This window comes from Manis javanica, chromosome 4 (genome assembly GCF_040802235.1).
Source record: "Manis javanica isolate MJ-LG chromosome 4, MJ_LKY, whole genome shotgun sequence".
Taxonomy (NCBI): Eukaryota; Metazoa; Chordata; class Mammalia; order Pholidota; family Manidae; genus Manis; species Manis javanica.
This window is the reverse complement of record NC_133159.1, coordinates 132,516,248-132,538,599: the sequence shown is the minus strand read 5'-3', so window position 1 is coordinate 132,538,599 and position 22,352 is coordinate 132,516,248. Positions and strand designations below refer to the sequence as shown.

Below are 22,352 nucleotides of genomic sequence, written 5' to 3'. Positions count from 1 at the left end.
ACTTCAAAGCTCATGAGTGGTAAGGTCAGGGACTTAGCTCAGGACGAGTAACTTTGGGTCTGGTGCTCCTTCAGACCACCCCCACTTCTCTCTGCTGTTACTGGGGGGAGCCAATGGTCTATGGCTGTGTCCCCCACTCCCTACTTGCAGAGCAGACCTGGCTGTTCTAAGCACTGCTATGGATTGGCTACAGTAAGGGGGAGTGTGGAGCCCACCACAGAGAGATTCAGATGAGACAAGGCTGGAGAAGACACCAACTCCAGCATAGTGAGAAGTCAGCCGATCAGAACAGACTCACAGATGACCTCTTGAGTATAGGGTGACCAATCCTGCAGTTCATGACCAGGACAGAAGCAGTTGGCTTGGGGTCATCACACTGGATGTTCAGAGAAGGAGGCTGGTAACACAAAAGATACTTCTTTAAGGGCAAAAATGGGAGCAGTTTCCTCCCACAAATCAACAAGCATTCACTGACTCCACATGCCAGACACCCTGCCAGGAGCTGGGGACACAAATCAGACTTGCTCCCTGTCTTCCTCAAAAGCTGGGCAGGAGGGCAGTAGTAGTGGATTGAGGAATTTAAACACAGGCCTAAGGAGTGGTTCTGTGGGAGAGGTACAGAGAAAAGCAGTAGAGAAAGAGATGAAATCCAATGAGGAGGAATCTGTAAAGTCTTCACAGGGAAGCAGACATTTGAACTGGGCCTCAGACCAATGCAGTTTAACGTACTAAGGTGGGGGAAGGCCAGCGTGAGCCCAAGGCCTGCCGTGAATGCTTTCTCATCCATGGCTCCTCATCTGGACTCCTGACTATGCAGTATGATTTGAGTGACTTTCTTAATTCTCCAAAGGAGGGGACATCACCATTCCATTCTAGATGCTTATGAGATAATTTCATTCTTTTTACATAGTGGATGCTGTTCTAGCCCAGACAGCCTAGGACCACTAGGACAAACCTGTAGTTGGACAAATCCAGGTTTACTGACTCATTGCAATGAGGAAAACTGCACTGTGGAGTCTCTCACAAATGAAGGAGAAGACAGTTATGAAAAGATTCTGGGGAAGGGTGGAGTTCAGGAGAAATATAAGTCAAGCAGCATTTTGATTGGCTCAAAGGAAAGCAGGGCTGTTTGTAAAAAGGGTCAATCAACAACAGGTCTGAATCCAGGAACCCATTTCCTGGGAACCTATTAAGATGGATGTAGAAAATTGTGTTTAGAAATGCTTTATCTGAAGCTTTGCCCCCTCAGATGGAAACTGAGATTAAGTCTAATCAAAGCGACTTAGATTCTCCAGTCAAGAGTGAAATGGTTTCAGAATTACAGATATAACTTCAAACAGTAAAGTTTCTGATTGCTTATGATTTTAGAAAATATAATTTCTCACGTTATGATACTTTAAAGCTGCAGGATGTGCTTGGGAGAAATACTGTTTCCTAGTATCTTGCAGCTGGCTTTGTGTCTGTTGATCCCAGGCTGGGTAGACTTCAAATTTCCCAGCCCAGGCTAATTTATGAGAGATTATTTAGGTCTCAGAAACACGTTTTTAAAAGGCTGCAAGCAAGGAGGAGTGACTGTGCAGCAAAATGGCCCCCTTGAGGGTTTTTAAGGCAAAGAATGGCATGACTGCCTGAATGGTGTGTGGTTGGAGGGGTTCGTCTAATAATCATTTATTGAATGAGCCAGGATGCAGCTGGAGGCAGGGAGAGCAGTTAGGATGTTGCCATGAAAAAACCGGTATGCAGAGAGGAAAAGCCGTGAGGAGTGTGTTTCCAAAGCCACAGCCATAATTACCTTTCGTATACTTTTAAACTGTAAGTTTCTGGGGTAATTCAAAGCCATGCTTGTCATGTAGGAATCTTCTCCAGAGTTCGTCAGGCTAATGTTCATGGTCAGCTCCTTTGTGAGACCCACCACCAAATCCTGCCTGTAGTAGGATTTGGCAAATAGATTATGTGTTACCAGTTTATTTAATCTGGTAGGCAAATGTAATCAGTGTAGGCAAATAGATATGTGTTCCCAGTTTATTTAATCTCTAAAAGCCTCAGTGCAATACAATAGCACATTCTTAACTAACTTTTTAGATAAATTGCCTAAAGGATACATTTAGCCTAGATTTTCTTCTCTTCAACATAAGCACCACCTGGACTGCCATCCCCACCTCAGTTGCTAGATGAGACAATAATGGCTGGCATTTCTTGACTGCACATTGTAGGACCGTGCCAAATGCTTCACATGCTCACTTAATCCTCATAATAGCCCTGTGAACTAGTACACTTAACTCTCCACTTCGTAGAGAGGGAAACAAGTAGCAGCCTCAGAAGGGAGTAGGGAGAACCGGATCTAAATCCTCTATCACCATCCATTCCCTGTGACCACAGGCAAGGTACTTCACTACACAAATTCACCCATTTCACACATATTCATGCACTACTTTCTCTGTGCCAAGTACTCTGCTCAACACGAGATAAGCAGCCCATTGAAGCCGGCTGTCCCGACTCCTTTCTGGGCCTCAGCTCTCCCACCCACAGAATCACTCGGGCTCTTCCAACGTAAAGGCTCTGGTTTAAAACATGAGTCTGTTCAGCCTGAAGAGAAAACTTGGGGACTTGTGAAAGCTTCCTTCAGGCCGCTGAGGTACTGTGGGGCCCCAGAGTGCAGAACCACTATCAGTAGTTGAGATCAACATGACAACATATTAATACAAAGAAACCTTTGCTAACCTTCAGAAAAGTTTGAAGATGGTATATGCAGCTCTGGAAGGTAGTATGACAGACGTTTTGTTGTTATTGTGTTGTGTCTGTTTTTATCGCAGCTGAGAAGAGGATAGAGTGAAGGAAGAAGGGACAGAGACATCCGAAAGATGGCTGTCCTTGAAATAAGACAGTAGTCGGTGGGGATGGAGAGAAGGGATGGAAACCGGATTCGGCAGAGCCAAGGAGAGAGGAGTCAAGGGTGAGTCCTGGGTTTCCACCATGGATGACCGAGCGGTGCTATGCCTGATGGAGGGAACACAGAGGAAGACCCAAGGGTGGGAGCCCCCAGATGTCTGGCATAGGATGAGGGCTGCCTGTAGGATGACAGGGTAGAGATGTGGAAATGTCAGGCAGATACACTGTTCCAGAGCCCAGGAGAGAGAGAGAGTCATTGAAATATTTAAGAGGTTCTTAACCTGAGGACCAGGGACAGTTTCAGAGGGCCCCGGATACAAACACTTAATGTGTGCACATGTGACCTTCTAGGGAGAAGAATCTGTAGTATTGCTTAGCTTCTTTCAAAATCCGTAGCCACAAAAAGGTCGAATACCATTGAGACATTTGGATGCTAAACAATTAGACTCAACACTACTTTGGAAAAAAGAAGAGACTGCTTGCTCTGTACACTAGGAGGTAGTGTAGAGCCAACTGTGAGCGCGGTATCTCTTCACAAGGAGTTGGCTGGGAGCGGGTTTCGGCTATAACTCATTCCCTGTTGGAACCAGCTGCATCTGCTTATTAGGCTGGACTCCAAAGCACTCAGAAGTCTTGAATTGGATCTTCAGTAATTGAGATGGGCAGCGCTAAGCCGTCCACATGTGAAACACGGGTCCTATAAATGTCTCTATGAGGGCTTAGCAGGACTCCGGGAGCAGAGCCCTTCCCCATAGATGCCAAGGTCAGCCACCCGGCCTTCAGTACCATTCACTCACACAGGCACGAAGGACACTCTTAGACCACCGCATATGCGAAACCCAAGTCAAGATCTCCTCCTCTCTACCCTGCCTTCCAAAACCGTTCTTCCAAAGGCTTCCCAGTTCTGTTCTTGGCATTGCCATCATTCTAGAATTCACTGTGATCCAGTGGAACTTCTGCAGTAGTGGAAATGGGCCAGACCTGTGCTGCTCAGTATCACTAGCCATATGTGGGTACTGAGCACTTGAATGTGCCTAGTGCAACTGAGGAACTAAAGTTTTGATTTTAATTAGTTTACATTTTAATAGCCAAATGTGACTTGTGGCCACTGCATTGGACAGCAGAGCTCCAGATGCTCAGGATGAACTGTGGAGGACTTCTTAGACCCTTTTCTTTCTCTCACTCCCCACGTGCATCTGTCATCAGATCCTGTGGGCTCTAATTTCAAAATATAACCACCGTCATTGCTACCACCCTGGCCCACCTCACCACCACTCTTCACCTGAGTTATTGTAACAACTCCTTACTGTCTCCCCGCCTCCACCTTTGCTCCTACAGTCTGTAACACAGCAGTGAGCAGGACCCTGTCAGTGCAAGAACATGCATTCCTCTGGCTTCCCAGCTCACAATAAAAGACTGTATGAAGGGCCTCCACAGCCTTGTATGACCATTCCCTCTGCCCCCACGTTATATCTCCCTCCCTCTGCTGTGACCACACCAGTGTCCTGGCTGGTCCTCCCACCTGCAGCCGTGCTCCCATCTCAGGGCATTTGCAGTTGCTTTTCCCTCAGACACCTACGTAGTTCATTCCTTGACCTCCTCCTGGGTGCACCAAGATGTCGCCTTCTCAATGGGCCCTTTCCTGATTTAAAACCCCACCTCCACCTTGCACTCCCCCCAACCTTCCCTGCCTTACTTTTCTTCATAGTACATCTCACCAACATAAAATTCTTTATTATCTTCTCCCCCTAAAAGCACCAAGAGGGCAATGATTTTCATTGTGCTGTTTGCTGATGTATCTCCAGCACCAAAGTGCTTGGCTCAGAGAGATGCTCCATAAATAATTAATGAATTAATTAATTCAGACAAGAGGTCACGTAATTCAGAAAGTGGTTACCTCTCACTGAGGTGGTCCTAGAAGCAAGAAACACTGGGTTATGAAAACAGCATTGTCTGGATGTCAAGAGACCTGGGTTAAAGTCCACCAAGGACCATTGTGATCCCAGCAGGGCCTCGACTGCTGAATCTGTTCCCTAATCTTTAAAATGGGAATACAAATTCTGTTCTGCCTCCCGCATGGTGTGGCCAAGGACACAGTGAGATGATAAATGCAAAGCCCTTTGTGGACCATGAAGGGAAGAGGGAGGAAGTGAGCAACTGATCCTCATGAGGGGTTTGGCCAGGTCACCCTGCAGGAGGAAGGTAATTGCAGAAACTATGAAGACTAGATCCAACTTACGGAGAGGTGGCAGTGGCCAAATGTAGCTCAGCGACACAAAACAGCTTATTCTTGCAGGCCTTCTCATAGGGCAGCTGTAAGCAAACAGAGTCGGGCAGGGTCAGCCCAGGGACCCCCGCCACCCCCAGCATCCCTGCCTCATGATCGTCTCCTCAGGACTCTCCTGTCCTTCCTGCTGACTCTGAGATGTGCAGGTACAGGGAGGTAAAGGCTAACAGGCTGGGGTTGTGCGCACACGGCCTGGAGAGCAGTGAATGTGACATTTCTTGCCCTCAGAGGTAGGGGGTGACAGTCAGGGTTAGGGGCTGAGTCAGGCCTCTGCCTAAGTCAAAAATGAGGTGCCCTTCATGGCATGGTGGGCATGCCCATCCCATTCATACTGTGTGGCTTCGGCAGCAACACTCACAACTCACTGCTTTGAACATTTTAGGAGGAAACCTATGTGAAGAAAAGCTTCCTTAGTCTTTTCAAGCAGGGGCAGGAACGGCAGGGGCTGGAATTGGAGATACCTCACCAAATACGATCAGGGTCCTTGTCCCTGTGGCTCCTCTTCGTAGGTTAAACACACCCCTTGCAATCTTGCCTACACTAAAATGAATGCAGGAAGCCACACTGGATCTAAAAGGCCCACTCAAGGTTGAAAAGCCCTAGTTAGGTTAAAAAATCAAATTTTCTAAAGGAGCTGGGCCTCTGTTTTATTATGAAGGAAACACAGTCCGATCTTTAACTGGGGAATCTCTGGATTTATCTCTCCAGCAGCCAGGAACCACCCCAGCAGCTTTATGCAAGGACTGTTACCATGGCCTGGAGCTGGAATGGGAACCCAGGGCTAGAAAGGAAACCTTCTACTTCTTGGAGAAGGAAAATGAAGTTTGCAGAAGTCAGAGCTTGGAGCTCTATCTGACCGGGTCAACAGGCTGGAGCAGGTCTTATAAGTTCTGTTTTTAATACAACCGCATAGCCTGCTCTCTTTTACCCAACCCCAGTGAAAGGGCAGAGTTAAACCACCTAGACTCCCAGCTAGAACTCATTCTCTGGAAACATCTATGGGGCTAACATAACACCAGATAATTTCTCCTCACCTATTTTATCAGTGGAAAAAAGAAATTTTTCTAATGTTTTTTCCAGACCATCAAAGTAATAACTGATTAAGGTAAGAATCATGAATGGATGCTATGCAGGACATGTACATCATCTCAAAGCACCCCTCCATAAGATACTTATTAATTACAAAGGGAAACAGCACCAGAAATGGAACAAATCAACAGGATGTGCCTCCTGGTACTAGGCACTTGGAAGGACACAGCTTCACTTCTGTGATATTCCTGCCAAAGGTGTATAACCTTAATCTATTTGTGAGCAAACATCAGACAAACTCGAGTTAAGGAACGTCCTATAAAATAACGGGCCTGTACCCTTCAAAAATATTAAGGTCATTTAAAACAAAGAAAAACTGAGAAACTGTTCCAATTTAAGAGAGACTAAAGGTAGGTAATGAAAAAATGCAGTGAATGTTCCTAAACCAGGGAAAAAAAAGTTTTTATTTTGCTACAAAGGGCATTAATAGGCCAACTGGTGATATTTGAATAAAACTTATAGATCAGATAATAGCATTTTATCATTGTTAATTTCCTGATTTCGATCATTGTACTGTGGTTATTTCTTACAGAAGGTCCTTGGTTTTTAGAAATATATACTGAAGTAATGGAGCATAAAGAGGCATATCTGTAATTACTCTAATGGTTCAGAAATATAAAAATGTTTCCAATTAATGTCTGATTAACATATTATATATGTGTGTGTGTGAGAGAATATGACAAAACAAATGAGATAAGATGTTATAATGTTAACATTTGGGGAATCTAGTTAAAGGATGCATGGGAATTCTTTGGACTATTCTCATAACTTTTCAGTAAGCCAAATATTTCAAAATAAAAGGCTTTAAAAAGCAGAATATATATGATTAATGATAATCTGCTTATTGATGACATTTTATTACATTAGCTCTCCCAATCTTTTCTGAATCATCTTACTACCAATACCAAATTTTTTTAATCTTTATAAAATAAAGATACCATTATAAATATAAAATAAAATCTCTTGCCTAAAAAAATTAAGATGACAGTCCTGTGTGTGGGGAGACCCATCTCCCTCTTCCCGGCCAGGTGAGCAAGGGAGGCGGTCCCCGAGTCTGCTGCTCTCTTATTCCTGCTTACTGCTTGCCACTGGTACAGTGGGTGTTAACCAAAACTGGGAGCTAAAGGTTTATATAACTTAATTAATGTAGAGCACTTTATAAAAATATTAGATAGCTGTAACTGTCCTGTGATTACCTGGAAATATACCTGTTACCTGAAGCTTGCCTGTGCCAGCATGAACTACTTTTGTCTTTTTATTTTTATTTTTGGAGACTCAATTCATTCCACCTGACTGTAATTACTTTTTAAGGCTCATGTTGTCACATCTCTGATCTTGCTGATTTTCTATACCCTGAAAGACTCTTTAAATGAAGACTGACAGAATACCCTGGGGGCCAGGACTGGATGGGAACAAAATCACATTAGGTATCATAAATCCAGAAATCTAGCTGTTTATTCTCCTCCTCTGATTTGCCTTAGTTATGAGGAAAGTGTCTTGCAATGTCGCTACCAGTTAGCGAGCAGGTTTGTGGGGGCATTCAGCCCAAAGGCCCTGGGCGGGTCTGGGTAGCAGGAACACCAAAATGCTTCCTCTCCATGGCAAAGAGCACGCGAGCTCCAGCCCTGCACCCACATGGGACCCCCACTGCATGGCCATCAGACACCCTTGCCAAATCAGGCAACATATTCGAATGCTTTGCTAAATATGTAGCAAGCACTTTTTGTGAACACAGGGATCTAGCCTTGGGGTTCATTTGGGGACCTGTGTTGCCCACCAGTGAGGTCCTGGGCAAATTAACCCCATCTCACGAACTCAGTTTCCCCATTTGTACAGTGAGGGGCCCACGGGCTTTCTGAAGGCTCTCCCAGTCTAACATTTGGGGGGATGGTTCCAAGCGAGTCCGGTCGCAGGTGAATCACCTGGAAGATGGCGGAGGGCTCGGTGTAGAGGTCCAGGACGGGGTGGGGATGGTCCCTCCGGCCCTCGGGGCTCTGGAGCTGGTAGCTGACCTTGACACTGATGTTGGAGAAGCAGTCCTCCTCACAGAGCTGCACAGGCACCAAGGAACGCAGGGTTGCAGTTGGAAGTGGGGGGAAGATGACAAGGACAATACTTTTAACTTTGAGTAGTCAGAATAAGAAAGAAACAATCAAAGTGGTGAGCCAGAAGTCCTACGCCGCCTCCAAGTGGCCAGGCTGAAAGGGAAGTCCCTTCAACCAAGCTGCCAAGGACTTTGGAAAAATTTCCCTTCATCTGTGATGGCCTCAGGCCTCGTAACTCCTCTGGTCCCCACCCCGATCACAATGGGATTCTGGCCATTAGGAATTAAAAATCAACTTGGACTTTATTCAGATAGTTGAGAAAGATCTTTCTTAAAGCAGCATGGAGGACATATTAGAGAGACAAAAACCGAAGGTGAGGAGACTGCGTAGGATGCCATTTGCCAATCTCTCTGAGGGAGGCTCCCTGCCACCGTATGAGTTCTGAGGCCCTGAGAGGTTTACGGCATTCCCAGGTGAAAACGTAGCCATGCTTTTGTTTAAGGAAGCCAAAGGCTTGCCGGAAACACTTTCTTAATCCAGTAAACAATCTGAACAGATGTGGGAACAGATGTGTAGTCAGAAGCACAGTAATGAGTTTATTGGAATAAATGACCCTTATAGGTCCCAAATTCTGGGTCCTGTCAGCCCTGAATTCTGACAATTTTCATGTCCCTAGGTACCTTTGTCAGGGGTAAACCTGACATATGACAACTTTGTCTTCCTATTTCCAATTTCTCCATGTTCAATTTTTCTGATGTTGATTCGCATAAGGGCCCTCAGCCCCACTGTTATTATCAGACGAGGTTATATGACACATGGGAGGGGGAGAAAGCCCTGTTATTCCTGGTTCATCACCAAGAAAAATGTCAGCAATTAGAGCATTTCCCTTTTTGTCCAGCTTCTAGGAAGCTCAGAGATATAGTGTTCAATTTTACTTTATTTCTTTCATTCAGCTTTCTAATATAATTAACTCCATTACCCATGTCATTATGTGGTTCTTGATCTATTGTGGTTATTTTAATTGCCTACTGTATTTGAGTATGCATCCTTCATTGCTCACACCTCAGATCTTTTCTCAACATCAGTGTTGTTCTAAACTCCTCCACTTACCTCTCCATCTGTGGGCATAAGCAGGAGGGTCTCACAAAGATGGGACCCACCGCCCCACCCACTAAGGTGGCCCTGACAAGCTCTCGTGTCTGCACACCGAAGCCTTTTCCTCTGCTTCCCCACATCCACATCCACCGTGAAGTTCAGAGACGTCTCTCTCAGACCTGGGAATGAAGAGCAGACCTTCCTGGTAAGGGTGGAGTGGGTAATCCCTAGACAGAGACCCCCCGGCCTGCCTGCAGTTCCTTATGAGACCCTCCTGGGTGGTGTCCCCACCCAGGCACTTCTCTGGTGCTGGACCAGTTTCTTCATTTCAAAGGTACTTTTCTCTTGGTCTTCTGGCACCTGGCTAGGCTCCCTCAGTGCCCTCAAGAGCGGCACAGTCCCAGGGCTGAGTCAGTCTTCCCTGGGGGAAGAAAGGCTCAAGGAGAAGTCTGGGACTGAGAGAGAAATGAGGAAGAGGAGGAATAATTGGGAAATGGAGTAAAGTCTGAGGATAACAGAGCTGCAAGTACTTGTAGACTCCCTTACTGTTCAGAGCAGAATAGTGCCCAGAGAATGAAAGACACCTGCCCAGTGTCACACAGCAACTCAGGCTCTGTGGCCTGAAGCTCTCAGCCTATATACATCAGGAACCGATAGGCCTGTCATTTTCTGCCCCCAGATTTGATTCTGGCCTTCTGCAGTAAAGCCACCCCACCTGGGACAGTGCTCTCTGGCCTTCAGGAAAAAGGCATCTCAGGGATTGTTACTGAGAGATTAAACCTTGAGGACTGTTGCTGAGGGATTATTCTGGAGGGGGGTTCTGGGGTTGGCATAAGTGCCAGGCTATGAAAGCTTTGCCTACCCTCTGCCTTCTAGAAAGTCTCCCAACCAATACCAAGTAAGGAGATAAGAAGAGAGGCCAGGCCTCTGGCAGGTTAGCCAGTCCCACCTGAGCCAGAAGACACCATGAGAAGGGAAGGTGGGAAGATGTAAATCAAAGAGGAAGAGGAAGGGCAGTCCTCAGGAGCCCCTACACACACACACACATGTGTGGGGCCAGCAGATGGAGACAGAGAAATGGCCACCTTTTTCTGAGTCTTCTTTGAGAAACTCAACCCTTCAGCCCCAAGGAAGCAATGCAATGCCCTATGCCCCTACATAGGCTACATAGGAGCTGCACTAGAGCCCCAGGGTGGAGACAGGAGAGAACCCGGGGGGTCACCTGTGAGGGCCTGGTAGAGAGGCCATCCCAGCGTCCATTGTAGATGTACACGCTGCCAAAGCTGGCACCGTCATCTGCCCCAAAGCCCTCCAGGGGGGCCCCGATGACCACATCTGTAAGGGTCAGATTAACCCTTCAGAGTGTGGACTTCACAGCAGATCACCCTTTTCTGGCAGTTCCCATTAGAGAGAACCTGATGTCAAAGGAGGTAAGCTCTGATAGAGGGATTTCAAGCACCAGGACCTCCTAATACCCACCCTCCACCCCAATCCTCTTTCTCTGTCCCCTACAGAAGCCCACAGGCAGTGACCACAACCCTGGGTGGCTCAGCCAGGCTCCCTGTTACCTGACTCCGCAGCTGTGGTCACAGAGCTGATTTCAAAACACAAACCCATGTTCACGCTGCTGTTGAAGCCAATGGGCAGTGCCGTGGGGTTGAAAGTCATGGACACTTTCAGGTAAACCACAGGTCTTGAGCTAAACAAGACAGCAAAGAGGACTGTGAGAAGTGAGCGAAGGACTTCTTGGCTCCTTCATTCATCAGTGAATATTTATTGAACATCTCTAATATACCAAGTGCTGTTTTGAGTCTTCATGATACAGTAGGGAAAGAGACACATCCCTGCTTTAATGGGAAAAACAGACAAATAAACAAGAAGCAGTACAGGTAATGAGATGCTAAAAATAAGATAGGATACAGCAGTTTCTGTCCTGAACAAATGGTGCCATTTACTGAGAAGGGAAGCCTGAGGGGGGACAGGCTGCGGGAGGATGAGAGGTGGGTGAGAATGAGAGTCCGTCCTTAGACAAGTTAACTTTGCGGGGCCTGTGAGCAGCCGCCAAGAGGGGTGCCGAGGAGACAGCTGCTCCTGGAGCTCAGAGAGCAATGGGGCAGGTAGGCACTCCATCAGCTTACTTATAGCCATGGACTTGATAATTCACTCAGAGATGGAGCACAGAACCTCTGAAATTCATGATAATCACAATAGCCATCACTGAGCACTGTGCTAAATACTTTGCATAGAATCTCTCAATTAATCCTCGTAACTCTGTGAGGTAGGTGCTACTGTTATTCTCAGTTATAGATGAGAAAATTGGGACCTAGAATTCATCAACCTGTCAAGGGCACATGGTTAAGCAAGACCTGAGGTTCAAACCCAGATGGGCAGACCCCAGAGCCAGGGCCCTTAACAGCCATACTTATTCCCTCCCACCAGAGCCCACATCCTCACAAGGTCATAGGGCAGGTGAGGCTGGGGCCTGGGACCCCTGAAGGCAGGCAGACCCCTACCGGAGTACAGCCGCCCGGCCCAGAGTGCCCACGGTGATGTCAGCGAGGTCGTCGCCACTGAAATCTAAGCCACCAGCCACAGACGTGCCAAAGAACCAGAGTCCTGGGGCCACTGCCGAGGCTCTGATCCACTGTGGAGGGAGAAACACAGGAGTGGAGGAGAGAAAGGGGAGTCCTTCCAGTTGTATTCAAATCAGCATCATCAGCCATGGTCCCCACCCCGGGAACCCTCCACCTGAGGAACTGGAAAGAGGAAAGCAAGGTTTCCTGAGGCAGTGGCATTTGAATGGGGACTTGAGAGGCAGGTGGGACTAGCCGGGGGGAGTGAGGTGGGGAAGAGCAGGGTCATCTAAGGAGATGGCCAGGGGCCAGGGCAGTGGGAACAGAAGACATCTGGAAGCGAGGAGGCTTGATGCAAGGCTGGGGTGTGGGGTGGGCATGTCTAAGCAGACACAGGGTGGAAGGTGGGGCGGAGGTGGGAGCAGGGCAGGCGTGGTGGGGCTGGATTTGGGAGGCAGCTAGAATCATAGGACTTGGGGGCTGACAGGCTCTGCTGAGTGTCAGGTGTCTGAGGGGAAGGATGGGGCCATGGGGCCCAGAGGTGTCTGGGGGAAGAGGATGCATTCAGTTGGGCAGTGTGAAGTGAGATGCCTTGGGGCCATCCAGGTGAGATGCTCAGGAAGATACAGGTCAGCAAGTAGACAGATGTTGCCACAATCTCTTGCCCTGCTGGAAGGATCTGGGCTAAGGCCCTGGCCTGGATCTTCCAGGTGACCTCTGTCCTTCACTGGGTACTCCCAACCCCTTGGGAACTGCCTGAAACTTAGGACTGGAGCTGACCTGAGGCTCAGGCTAGCACATCTAGGGGAGGTTAGAGCCCCAGGGTGGAGACAGGAGAGAACCAGGGGGGTCACCTGTGAGGGCCTGGTAGAGAGGCCATCCCAGCGTCCATTGTAGATGTACACGCTGCCAAAGCTGGCACCGTCATCTGCCCCAAAGCCCTCCAGGGGGGCCCCGATGACCACATCTGTGAGCTTATCCTGACTGATATCCCCCACTGTTGCCATAGCAAAGCCAAATCGGGCATCAGTGAACTCGAGGTACCCACGCAGCATGTGTGCCAAGGAGAAGGAACCATCCTGTAAAGCAAACAGGCAGCTTAGTCCTTAAGAAGAAGCACGTGCCCATCCTATGGCCACCCCAGGAGGCATGCTCACTGCACTTGCTGTTTCTGATTCTCCAGCAGGTAGTCTGAGGCACAGAAAAAACAAGGGTTCGCAGTGAGAGAGTGGTAAAGCTGGAGTCCTCCCACCTTGCAGTTCAGGGCCCAGAGCCTGGCCCCTCTGCTCCCACAGTTAGGGGTACTGGACTGGCAGTTGGGAGGCCTGGGTTCTAATCCTGACTCTACCGCACACTTGCTATGTAAACTTGACCAAGTCTCAACTTCCCTGAGCCTTAGCTTCCTCGTCAGTAAAATGGGAGTGATAACTGCCTCCCATAGTTACTGTGAGAAAGATCATAGACAAGTGTGCTTTGTCAACTGGGCAGCTATTTGGGAGGTTATCAGCACCATGAGGTGGTGGGATGAGGAAAGTAAGACAGTGGGGTAGGGAAGGGAGTGGAGCAGCTGCCCCACCCGGCCACCATCCACCCAGCACCCCCCACCAGCACTGGGCAAGGCCTGCCAGGGTGCTCCCAGCCTCTGTCACTCTGCACCAGGCTGAGCAGCCACAGCTTCAGCAAGTGCAAAGATGGAGACTCTCCCACCTGCTCATTCAGACGGTACATGTAGACTCTGCCTTCTTGCCCATGAATATGGTAAAATGGAGCAGCCACCAACAAGAGGTCCGTGGTCCCGTCCATGTCGATGTCCACAGGGCACAGCTCAGAGCCAAAATAGGACCCTATCTGAAGCCCAGGAGGAACTCAGCTTACAGGGGGGCAGTGCTGGGGAGGCGCCTCGGGAACACCTCGGCAAGGCTAGAACCCTGCTCCTGCTCTTCCTGGACCACCAGATTTGGGTTGTTCCGGATCAGCTCGGTCACTGGAGCTGCACCGAACACTGGGTGAGCAGCACTAACCCCCACGATAGCGGGGACCAGCTGGCAGTCAGTCATGCAGGGCCGGGGCAGAGGCACTGAGCGCCATGGCTGGGTCCCCAACCCTCTGTGTGCCCGAGAGCCTGTCCCCTTCCCTCTGGGGCCTCCGGATCCTCCATCTATAACAGCAGGGGTGTCCTTCTCCAGCAGGTACCTGCTCTCCCTCCAGCACTGGCATGAAGTTGGTATCTCTGCCCTCCTGAAGCTCAAACACGGTCCCCCGATGTTTGTGTTGTGGAGCCCCAGCCACATAGGAGAGGCCACTGGCCTTATGCAGCACCGCCACCGTGTAGCCTGGGGGAGGAATTGTGAGTGGGGGCTCCCACCAGGCCACTACTTTGGTCCCACACTTTCCCAGCCATGCCTTCGAAGTGGTCTGGGCAGGGGGCAAAAGTAGAGAGACGTTTTCATGCTTTCAAATTCAGCATCAGCGAGAGCTCCCACTCACCCACTATGGCTGGTCACACACATGGCCCACCACACACATGTGATATACACACATCATCATTTACACAGCTTCGCTCAAAATACACTCCCTCACATACAGTCAGCACCCACATCCGTTGTCACACATGCAGTATAGGAGAAAGGGTCACCCATCACTATTAGTAACATCGAGGTCACACCTCCCTAGGCAGCCGCCCTGGGCCACCCTGAGCTTCGATCTATCTGCACAGGCCTTGTCCCCACCCAGGTGGCCCTCCCTAATTCTCAGCCTCAGGGTCCCTAACCAGGACCCATCTCTCAGTCCATGCTACGACCAGGACCTTGCCTGTCTAGAAAGCCTAGTGCAGCTTAATGCACAGCCTCCGCATTCCTGCCGAGACCCCGCCCCCCACAGGTGGTTTCCTGGCCACACCCCCACCCTGGTTGTCTCCAGGTCCCGCCTCACCCAGGTAGCTGTACTGCGCAGTCTCAGCTTTCGCTCTGGTCTGGTTCAGGAAGCGGCCTTTGCAGCTGTTTGTGTCATAGACCAGGGCGCCCCCCGACCAGTTAAAGGCCCCCACGGCACCGAGCAGCACCTGCCCCTGCAGGAGACCAGGGTTGGAGGCCATCTGAGAGGCAGGGACCTGTGGCCATCCACGGGGGCTGCAGGTCTACCTGGCAACGCATCAAACTTTGAGGGAGCAGGGCGGTGTTCAGTGGCCCCATGGCCTCCTGGCCAGGTACACTGGAGGAAATGAGGTAGCAAACGCTGGGTTCCTGCCTCGTACCAACGACCCTGTGGGGGCAGCCAGCCCTCCAGTGCCGGACAGCCCTAGGGCAGAAATCCAACGCAGGGCCCCAGTGTTGAGCATTTAAAGAAGTACGATTGAGCAAAACAGGGCTCATTTCCTCTGTAGAGGTGGCTGCCTGTGTTGACTGACTGACTGCCCACCATGTTCCACCACACACAAGGATGTGTCCTCACCCTCCTTGTTCCCCATCCCATCCATGAGGAGAAGTATGCAACTCAGCGGCAAGCCTGCTTTCAGGGGACTGCTCCGTCCCTGAGCACACAGAACAGAATGACCTGCTATAATAAATGTGGCCACACTTTGGTCCAACTCAAAGGTCTAGATTAGGGTGAGCAAGCAGAAGCATTTTCCTTTATCCTAGAATGGCTCCTTCAGAGGCATCCCCAAAGACAGGCAGAGCCCTGCACTATGAGCTAGGGTCCCTGAGTCCCTGGATGTCACTGGGTCCCCTCCTTTATGGCGAATCAACCTGGTGCTGTGGGTCCCTACCTCGTCCAGGATGTGGGCGCTGAACCCGATCTGTGCCAGCTGGTAGTGGAGGGCATCTCCAGAGGTGCCTGGAAGCCAAGCAGGGCTGAGGTGAAGGGAGAAACCAAAGCAGGGAAGGGCCCAGCTAGACCTCACCCTCAGCATAGTGGGACGTGCTCCAGGCTGTGAGAAGAGACATGGGTCCTGCTCTAGCAGCTACTGGCAGAGTAGGTTTGAGCAGGTCACCCTCTTTCTGGGCCCCAGTTTCCTCATCTGTGAGCTCCTAAGAGCAGGAACCATGCCCTAGTCATCCTTTCTCCAGCACCAGAAAGAGCTTCCCATCAGGGCTTCACAGAATTTCAGGGAAGGGAGGAGGGCTGACCACACTGTTGCTTTTTAGAGATGGAACAGCTTAGGCTCAGAGAGGTGACGGGGTTATCCGGAGTGCCACCTAGAGGTAGGACGGGTGGGGCTGGAGCACGGGTGCAGGCCCCCTGCTGAAGACCAAGGCGGCTGACGCCAGGTGGCCAGGACCCCCGGAGCCCTCACCTTCCATGTGAATGATACTCTGCTGCAGTTTGCTCAGTAGCCCATCCAGCGCCGTGTAGTTGGTCACAGTGAAGGCATGGGTCTCATCAGGGTCTGAGGCGATCATCTTCAGTTCCCTGTTAGTCTTAGCATTCTTAAATGCATCTCCCACCTGTACAGAGGCCCTGGCTCAGCGGGTCAGCACTATGAGGGCTGGCTGACTCCTGAACCTGAAAGGCTCTCCAGGCCCAGGAAGAAGGCTGAGTCCCTCTGCCTGGCCTTCAGGGCCCTCCATCCCCTGCCTCCTCTCCCTGCTCCCTGTTCCACACCACACACACACACTCTGGGCCCAGTTTTAACAATCTGTATGTGTTTTCCTGAGCACACCAGGCTCGTTCCCACCTCTGCACATGCTGTTCCCTCTGCCTGCAGAGCCCTTCTCACCCCACTGTGCCCTAGGCCACCTACTCCTGTTTGTCCTCCAAGACTCAGCTCTGCACCATCTCCTCCAGAACCCTTCCCTGATGGCTGTCCTGTGGGTGGAAGTGTCACTGCCCTCCCCATCACTGCTGTGAACTAGGACCTGTGACCACCACTGGGAAATGGGCCCGCTGTGGGGTGACCCTGTGGGGGGTGGGGGAGTGTGGGATGTGGGAACTGGGAGGAGAGAAGGTGGGGAGTGCCTGTGAATACAGCAAGGTTGGCTAAGCTGCTCACAGAAGCCCCTGTCAGGAGCCTGGCTCCTCCCCACTCCTGCTGAACAGGGTCAGGCAGTGCTCCCCCACACAAGCTCCTGGCACTCACCCCGATGGCAAAGCGCTCCACATTTTGCATCTTTGGGGAGTTGATGACATTCGTGAGGTTGAGGGGATCCCTAAATATGTCCCCGTCAGTAAGCACCACAATGACTTTGTTTGCTTTTTCTCTGGAGCCATGGCTTGGTGTGAAGATGTTGTCTCTAAGCAGGGGAAAGTAAATGAAGAAGAGAATTTTGCCAGAGGGATGTGTGAGCTCTGGGGAGCTTTTATGCATTGAGCTGCTTTAGAATCAGAGAGGATTAAGGAGCCCTCCCAAAAGGGGAACAAAGGCCAGAGAGGGGTGGTGATGGCCCCTTCAGCACACAGCAGGGCTGGGCAGAGGTGAGGCTGCAACACGGCTCACCCCTCAGCTCCCAACAGGAAGGTGCTGGACAGCAAGCACTGTACATATTTTAACCCATATAATCTTCACCAAAGCCTCTACAGCAATTAGGATTATTTTTCTCACCTTAAAAGTGAGAAAACTGAGGCACAGAGCTTAGGGCGCTGGCCTGTCTCCCAGGTATAAACTGGAGCTGGGATGTACACCCAGGCAGCTGCTGAGAGCTTCCCTGGAAGCAGGGTGCTACTGCCTCTCACAAGAGGAGTCTGAAGACAAATTTTTGGAGGACTGTCCTGGGGTATCATCCATCAGCCAAGGCTAGACTGAAAGATGTCATGTTCCCCTGTCAGCCAAGGAAGAGCTAGAACCCTGATCCTCGCCTCTTCACAGTTCTGCCCAGCCACCTCTCCAGAAGTGATGACCAAGAGTCTCCGGGCAGGCCAGCACCCAGAAGGTGCTCAGGTATTTCCACTTCCCTCACACTCACAGGACATGCTGTATGGCGGAAGCAGTCTTGGTGACACTCCCCACTTGAATGACGTCCTTCACTCTGTTGAGGGAGGCCATCACATCCTGGCTGTACCGAAGGTCAAACTCAGTCTGGATCACATCACCATATTGCACCAGGGCAAAGTTGCACTGGAGGGGAAGGATGGGGGTGGGAGGAGGCTGGCAGAGTCACCATGCCCAAAACCACCTCCGCCCTTTAGATGACTGCCCTGGATGCAGTGGAAGAATTCACTCATTCTTCCTCCATCTCCAGGCAGGAGGAGATGCTAAGACAGAGGGAATCTCCAGGCAAGCAGAGGTGGAGGAAGGTGTGATAGTAATGGCTTCCAGAGAGTCACAGATGTCTTCCTGAATCCACGTTCCCATGTAGTCCCTTTCCCCCATAGTGACTATGGGATTGGCCATGTGACTAGCTTTGGGCAATGGGACATCAGCAAATGTGATACAATCAGAGACTTAAAGGTGGTTGAATGCACTGCATTCCTGCCCCCATGGAATATTACAGCTGGGAAAAAGTTGGGTGGGCCTGCTGGAGTCACAGGGCCCTGACAAGCAAGGCCATCTCAGGTCATCCAGTCAAGCAACCAAGATGCCTATAGCTGCAGGAATAACTCCAGGCAAGACCAGCAGAAGAACCACTCAGGTGAGCCCAGCCCAAATAGCTGACCCACAGAACTGTGAGCAAACAGTGGCTGTTGTTTTGAGGTATTTTGTTCACAGCAATAGGTAACTGATCAACTGTGTGGATCTAGCTTTTGGGGAAGCCCACCTCAAAGCACTTCTCATAGAAGTTCGTCATCATGTTGGTGATGAAGTCTTTGGCTCTCTGGAAGTCTAGGGAATCAATGCTTCCTGAGCCATCCAGGACGATGGCAATCTCAGTGCCTGGGCCAAGACAGGGAGCAGGTCAGGAGAGGGCAAGGAATTTGGGGCAGTAATGAGGACAGCATACCCTGTCCTAACGGTACCCACCCTACTCAAGTCCCAAGGCTCAGTTCAGCAGGAGATGGTGAAGCTCCCATGAGTGGAGCCTTTGCTTCACAGGCAGAGGGAGAGCCAGAAACTGCTCAGGCTCTGACCTGCTGTGTGAGTCACTCCCATCACTCCAGCTCTCGGGGCCTGCTTGTCCATCTGTCAGATGGAGGAGGGCAGAGCTGGGACTGGCCAGGCCTGGAGAACCCAGCTACTGCTCCCCATCTCTCAGGTCTAGGCACACCTCACCCCTGGAGGTCAGCAGCCTAAGGGTCAGCTCTGACGGTCTGCAGGAGCAAGCCAGAACTGCTTCTCACCAGCTGTTTCCTCCTCGTCCTCTTCCTCCTCCTCTGCCTCCAGAGCCCGGCGCCACCTGGATGTATTCTCTGTGCTATGTTTTTTGTTCCTGTAGCAATCTTCAACATCCACACATGCACTGGGATCCAGGATTTGTTCTTTTAAAAAAATATGCAGGGAAGAGCTCAAAATCAGACACCCTCCTTATTCATCTCCAGACAAGCCCACACTTAGCTCTGCCCTGATTCCCTTTATTGGGGTCGGGGGAGTCTAGGCTGGCCCTCGCCTCTCTGCACCTCTGTGTCCCTCTGTATCTGCTGTGGGCTGGTGCCTCCTTTTGGAGACCGGAAATCTCTTCAGAGCTGTCCAAGGCCATGAGTGCCCAATCCTTACCAAGGTTGAAGAAGCAGACCTGGGCCTGGAGATGGAAGTTGGGGGCCAGTAAGCTGCAGGAGCCTGTGAGTTCTGAGCTGAGGCTGTGGGGTCGCCGGGCCAGCACTTGAATACAGATCTGGGGTAGAGGGGGAGTGAGGGACAGGAAAGCCAGGATTGCCCTCAGCCCAAGCCCCCTAGTCACAGCCACGCCGTCGCCCCCATGCCAGAACCAAGTGTCTCAACCAGGCAGGGGATGCAGGAACAGCTTGCTCACCCCTCACCAGGGGTAGGAGCCAGTGCTGGGGTCAAAGGTGAGGTCTGCACCAGAGGCAGTGTGCTGGGTCACATGGAACAGCCAGGTCAGAGCCACCAGCAACCTTGGGCTTGGCACCAAGGAGACAGCTGGGCTCAGCCCTGAGAATAACATGCCGGTCAGGACTCCATATCAATACCCGTCAGCCACAGGGATAAGCACCAGCCTCCCAAAGTCCTCTGTCCTTCTGCCCCACACACACTCACCAAAATACCGTGGTGGTTCCGGACAACTGTCACGCCCCGGTGCCTCCCCTTTGGGATGGGGACATGCTCTGAAAGAGTTAAGCCCAGGTAAGGAGGGAGGGAGGCTGGAGGCAGCCCTAGAGCCAAAGGCAGAGCGCATGGGGCCCCCTTGGTCGGTGCCCCACGAGGAACCATCAGCCACTTTAGAGGCTTCTAGAAGCGGGATGGGGTAGGCTTTTCAAGGACGGGGCCTGGACACACCTTGAGCTCATTCACTGATGCAATCAACATCATCACTAAATGTTCTGTGGTGTTCTGTGCCTGGCCTTGTGCCAGATGGTGATGGGGATCTAGACAGGCAGGCCTGTGCTTTTCCTACAGGGGCCCCTGGGCTGCTGGCCCCAGCAGTGGCGGCAGGTGTGCGCAGCACCAGGGAGTCAAGCAGGATGCCAAGGGACTGGCTGTATGGACCGATGAACACTCCACTCTCAAAATTCTGTCTCCAGGAAATCTTTCTTTTTTTTTTAATTCTAACATTTTGGCTTTATTAACCATTGCTTTTTAGGGTCTAAGAAATGACCATATACTACATACAACAAACTTTATCTTAAGGGCCTGCTTTGTCAGATTCAAAGGCTATAGGGACACAGTATTTATGTATTTATTTGTTTGTTTGTTTGTTTATTATTAAGGTATGATTGATATACACTCTTACGAAGGTTTCACATGAAAAAACAATGTGGTTACTACATTTACTCATATTCTCAAGTCCCCACCCATACCCCAATGCAGTCACTGTCCATCAGTGCAGCAAGATGCCACAGATCCACTATGTGCCTTCTCTGTGCTACACTGTTCTCCCCGTGATCCCCCACACCATGTGTACTAAACATAATACCCCTCAGTCCCCTTCTCCCTCCCTCCCCACCTGCCCTCAAACACCCCTCTCCTTTGGTAACTACTAGTCCCTTCTTGGAGTCTCTGAGTCTGATGATATTTCGTTCCTTCACTTTTGCTGCACTGTTATACTCCACAAATGAGGGAAATCATTTGGCATTTGTCTTTCTCCGCCTGGCTTATTTCACTGAGCATAATGTCCTCCAGCTCCATTCACGTTGTTGCAAATGGTAGGATTTGTTTCTTTCTTATGGTCGAATAGTATTCCATTGTGTATATGCACCACCTCTTCTTTATCCATTCATCTACTGATGGATACTTAGGTTGCTTCCCTATCTTGGCTACTGTAAAAAGTGCTGCAATAAACATAGGGGTGCATATGTCTTTTTGCATCTGAGAAGTTGTACTCTTTGGGTAAATTCCAAGGAGTGGGATACCTGGGTCAAATGGTATTTCTAGTTTTAGTTTTTTGAGGAACCTCCATATTGCTTTCCACAATGGTTGAACTAGCTTACACTCCCACCAGCAGTGTAGGAGGGTTCCCCTTTCTCTGCATCCTCATCAGCATTTGTTCTTAGTCTTTTCAATGCTGGCCATCCTTACTGGTGTGAGGTGATATCTATTGTGGTTTTAATTTGCATTTCCCTGATGATTAGTGATGTGAAGCATCTTTTCATGTGTCTGTTTGCCATCTGACTTTCTTCTTTGGAGAACTGTCTCTTCACATCCTCTGCCCATTTTTTAATTGGGTTATTTGCTTTCTGGGTGTTGAGGCATGTAAGTTCTTTATATATTTTGGATGTTAACCCCTTGTCGGATATGTCATTTACAAATATATTCTCCCATACTGTAGGATGCCTTTTTGTTCTGCTGATGGTGTCCTTTGCTGTACAGAAGCCTTTTAGTTTGATGTAGTCCCATGAGTTCGTTTTTGCTTTTGTTTCCCTTTCTCGAGGAGATGTGTTCAGGAAGAAGTTGCTCATGCTTATATTCAGGGGATGTTTACCTATGTTGTCTTCTAAGAGTTTTATGGTTTCATGACTTACGTTCAAGTCTTTGATCCATTTCGAGTTTACTTTTGTGTATGGGGTTAAACAATAATCCAGTTTCATTCTCTTGCATGCAGCTGTCCAGTTTTGCCAACACCAGCTGTTGAAGAGGCTGTCATTTCCCCATTGTATGTCCATGGCTCCTTTATTGTATATTAATTGGCCATATATGGTTGGGTTTATATTAGGGCTCTCTAGTCTGTTTCATTGGTTTATGGGTCTGTTCTTATGCCAGTACCAAATTGTCTTGATTACTGTGGCTTTGTAGTAGAGCTTGAAGTTGGGGAGCATAATGCCCCCAGCTTTAATCTTCCTTCTCAGAATTGCTTTGGCTATTTGAGGTCTTTTGTGGGTCCATATGAA

General features: G+C 49.9%; 1 protein-coding gene across 5 annotated transcripts in view; it reads right to left on the bottom strand.

Annotated features, from left to right (window-relative positions):
• Positions 1-22,352, bottom strand: part of ITGAE (integrin subunit alpha E) — a 51,724-nt gene that overhangs the window by 2,417 nt on the left and 26,955 nt on the right. For 2 of the 5 annotated variants that reach the window (XM_037022849.2, XM_017671610.3), the window contains exons 4-22: positions 20,065-20,132; positions 19,564-19,681; positions 19,191-19,328; positions 18,671-18,786; positions 17,879-18,030; positions 17,056-17,209; positions 16,273-16,423; positions 15,745-15,812; positions 14,910-15,045; positions 14,172-14,311; positions 13,686-13,826; positions 12,833-13,057; positions 11,919-12,049; positions 10,974-11,104; positions 9,421-9,584; positions 8,188-8,316; positions 5,129-5,202; positions 1,793-1,925; positions 299-397 (exon numbers count right to left, since the gene is read on the bottom strand). In XM_037022849.2, coding sequence (XP_036878744.2) covers positions 299-397; positions 1,793-1,925; positions 5,129-5,202; positions 8,188-8,316; positions 9,421-9,584; positions 10,974-11,104; positions 11,919-12,049; positions 12,833-13,057; positions 13,686-13,826; positions 14,172-14,311; positions 14,910-15,045; positions 15,745-15,812; positions 16,273-16,423; positions 17,056-17,209; positions 17,879-18,030; positions 18,671-18,786; positions 19,191-19,328; positions 19,564-19,681; positions 20,065-20,132 — 2,468 coding nt within the window. Of the gene's footprint in view, positions 1-298; positions 398-1,792; positions 1,926-5,128; positions 5,203-8,187; positions 8,317-9,420; positions 9,585-10,973; positions 11,105-11,918; positions 12,050-12,832; positions 13,058-13,685; positions 13,827-14,171; positions 14,312-14,909; positions 15,046-15,744; positions 15,813-16,272; positions 16,424-17,055; positions 17,210-17,878; positions 18,031-18,670; positions 18,787-19,190; positions 19,329-19,466; positions 19,682-20,064; positions 20,133-22,352 lie in introns of those variants that run through there. The other 3 variants (XM_073235000.1, XM_037022850.2, XM_073235001.1) reach the window with 3 other exon arrangements.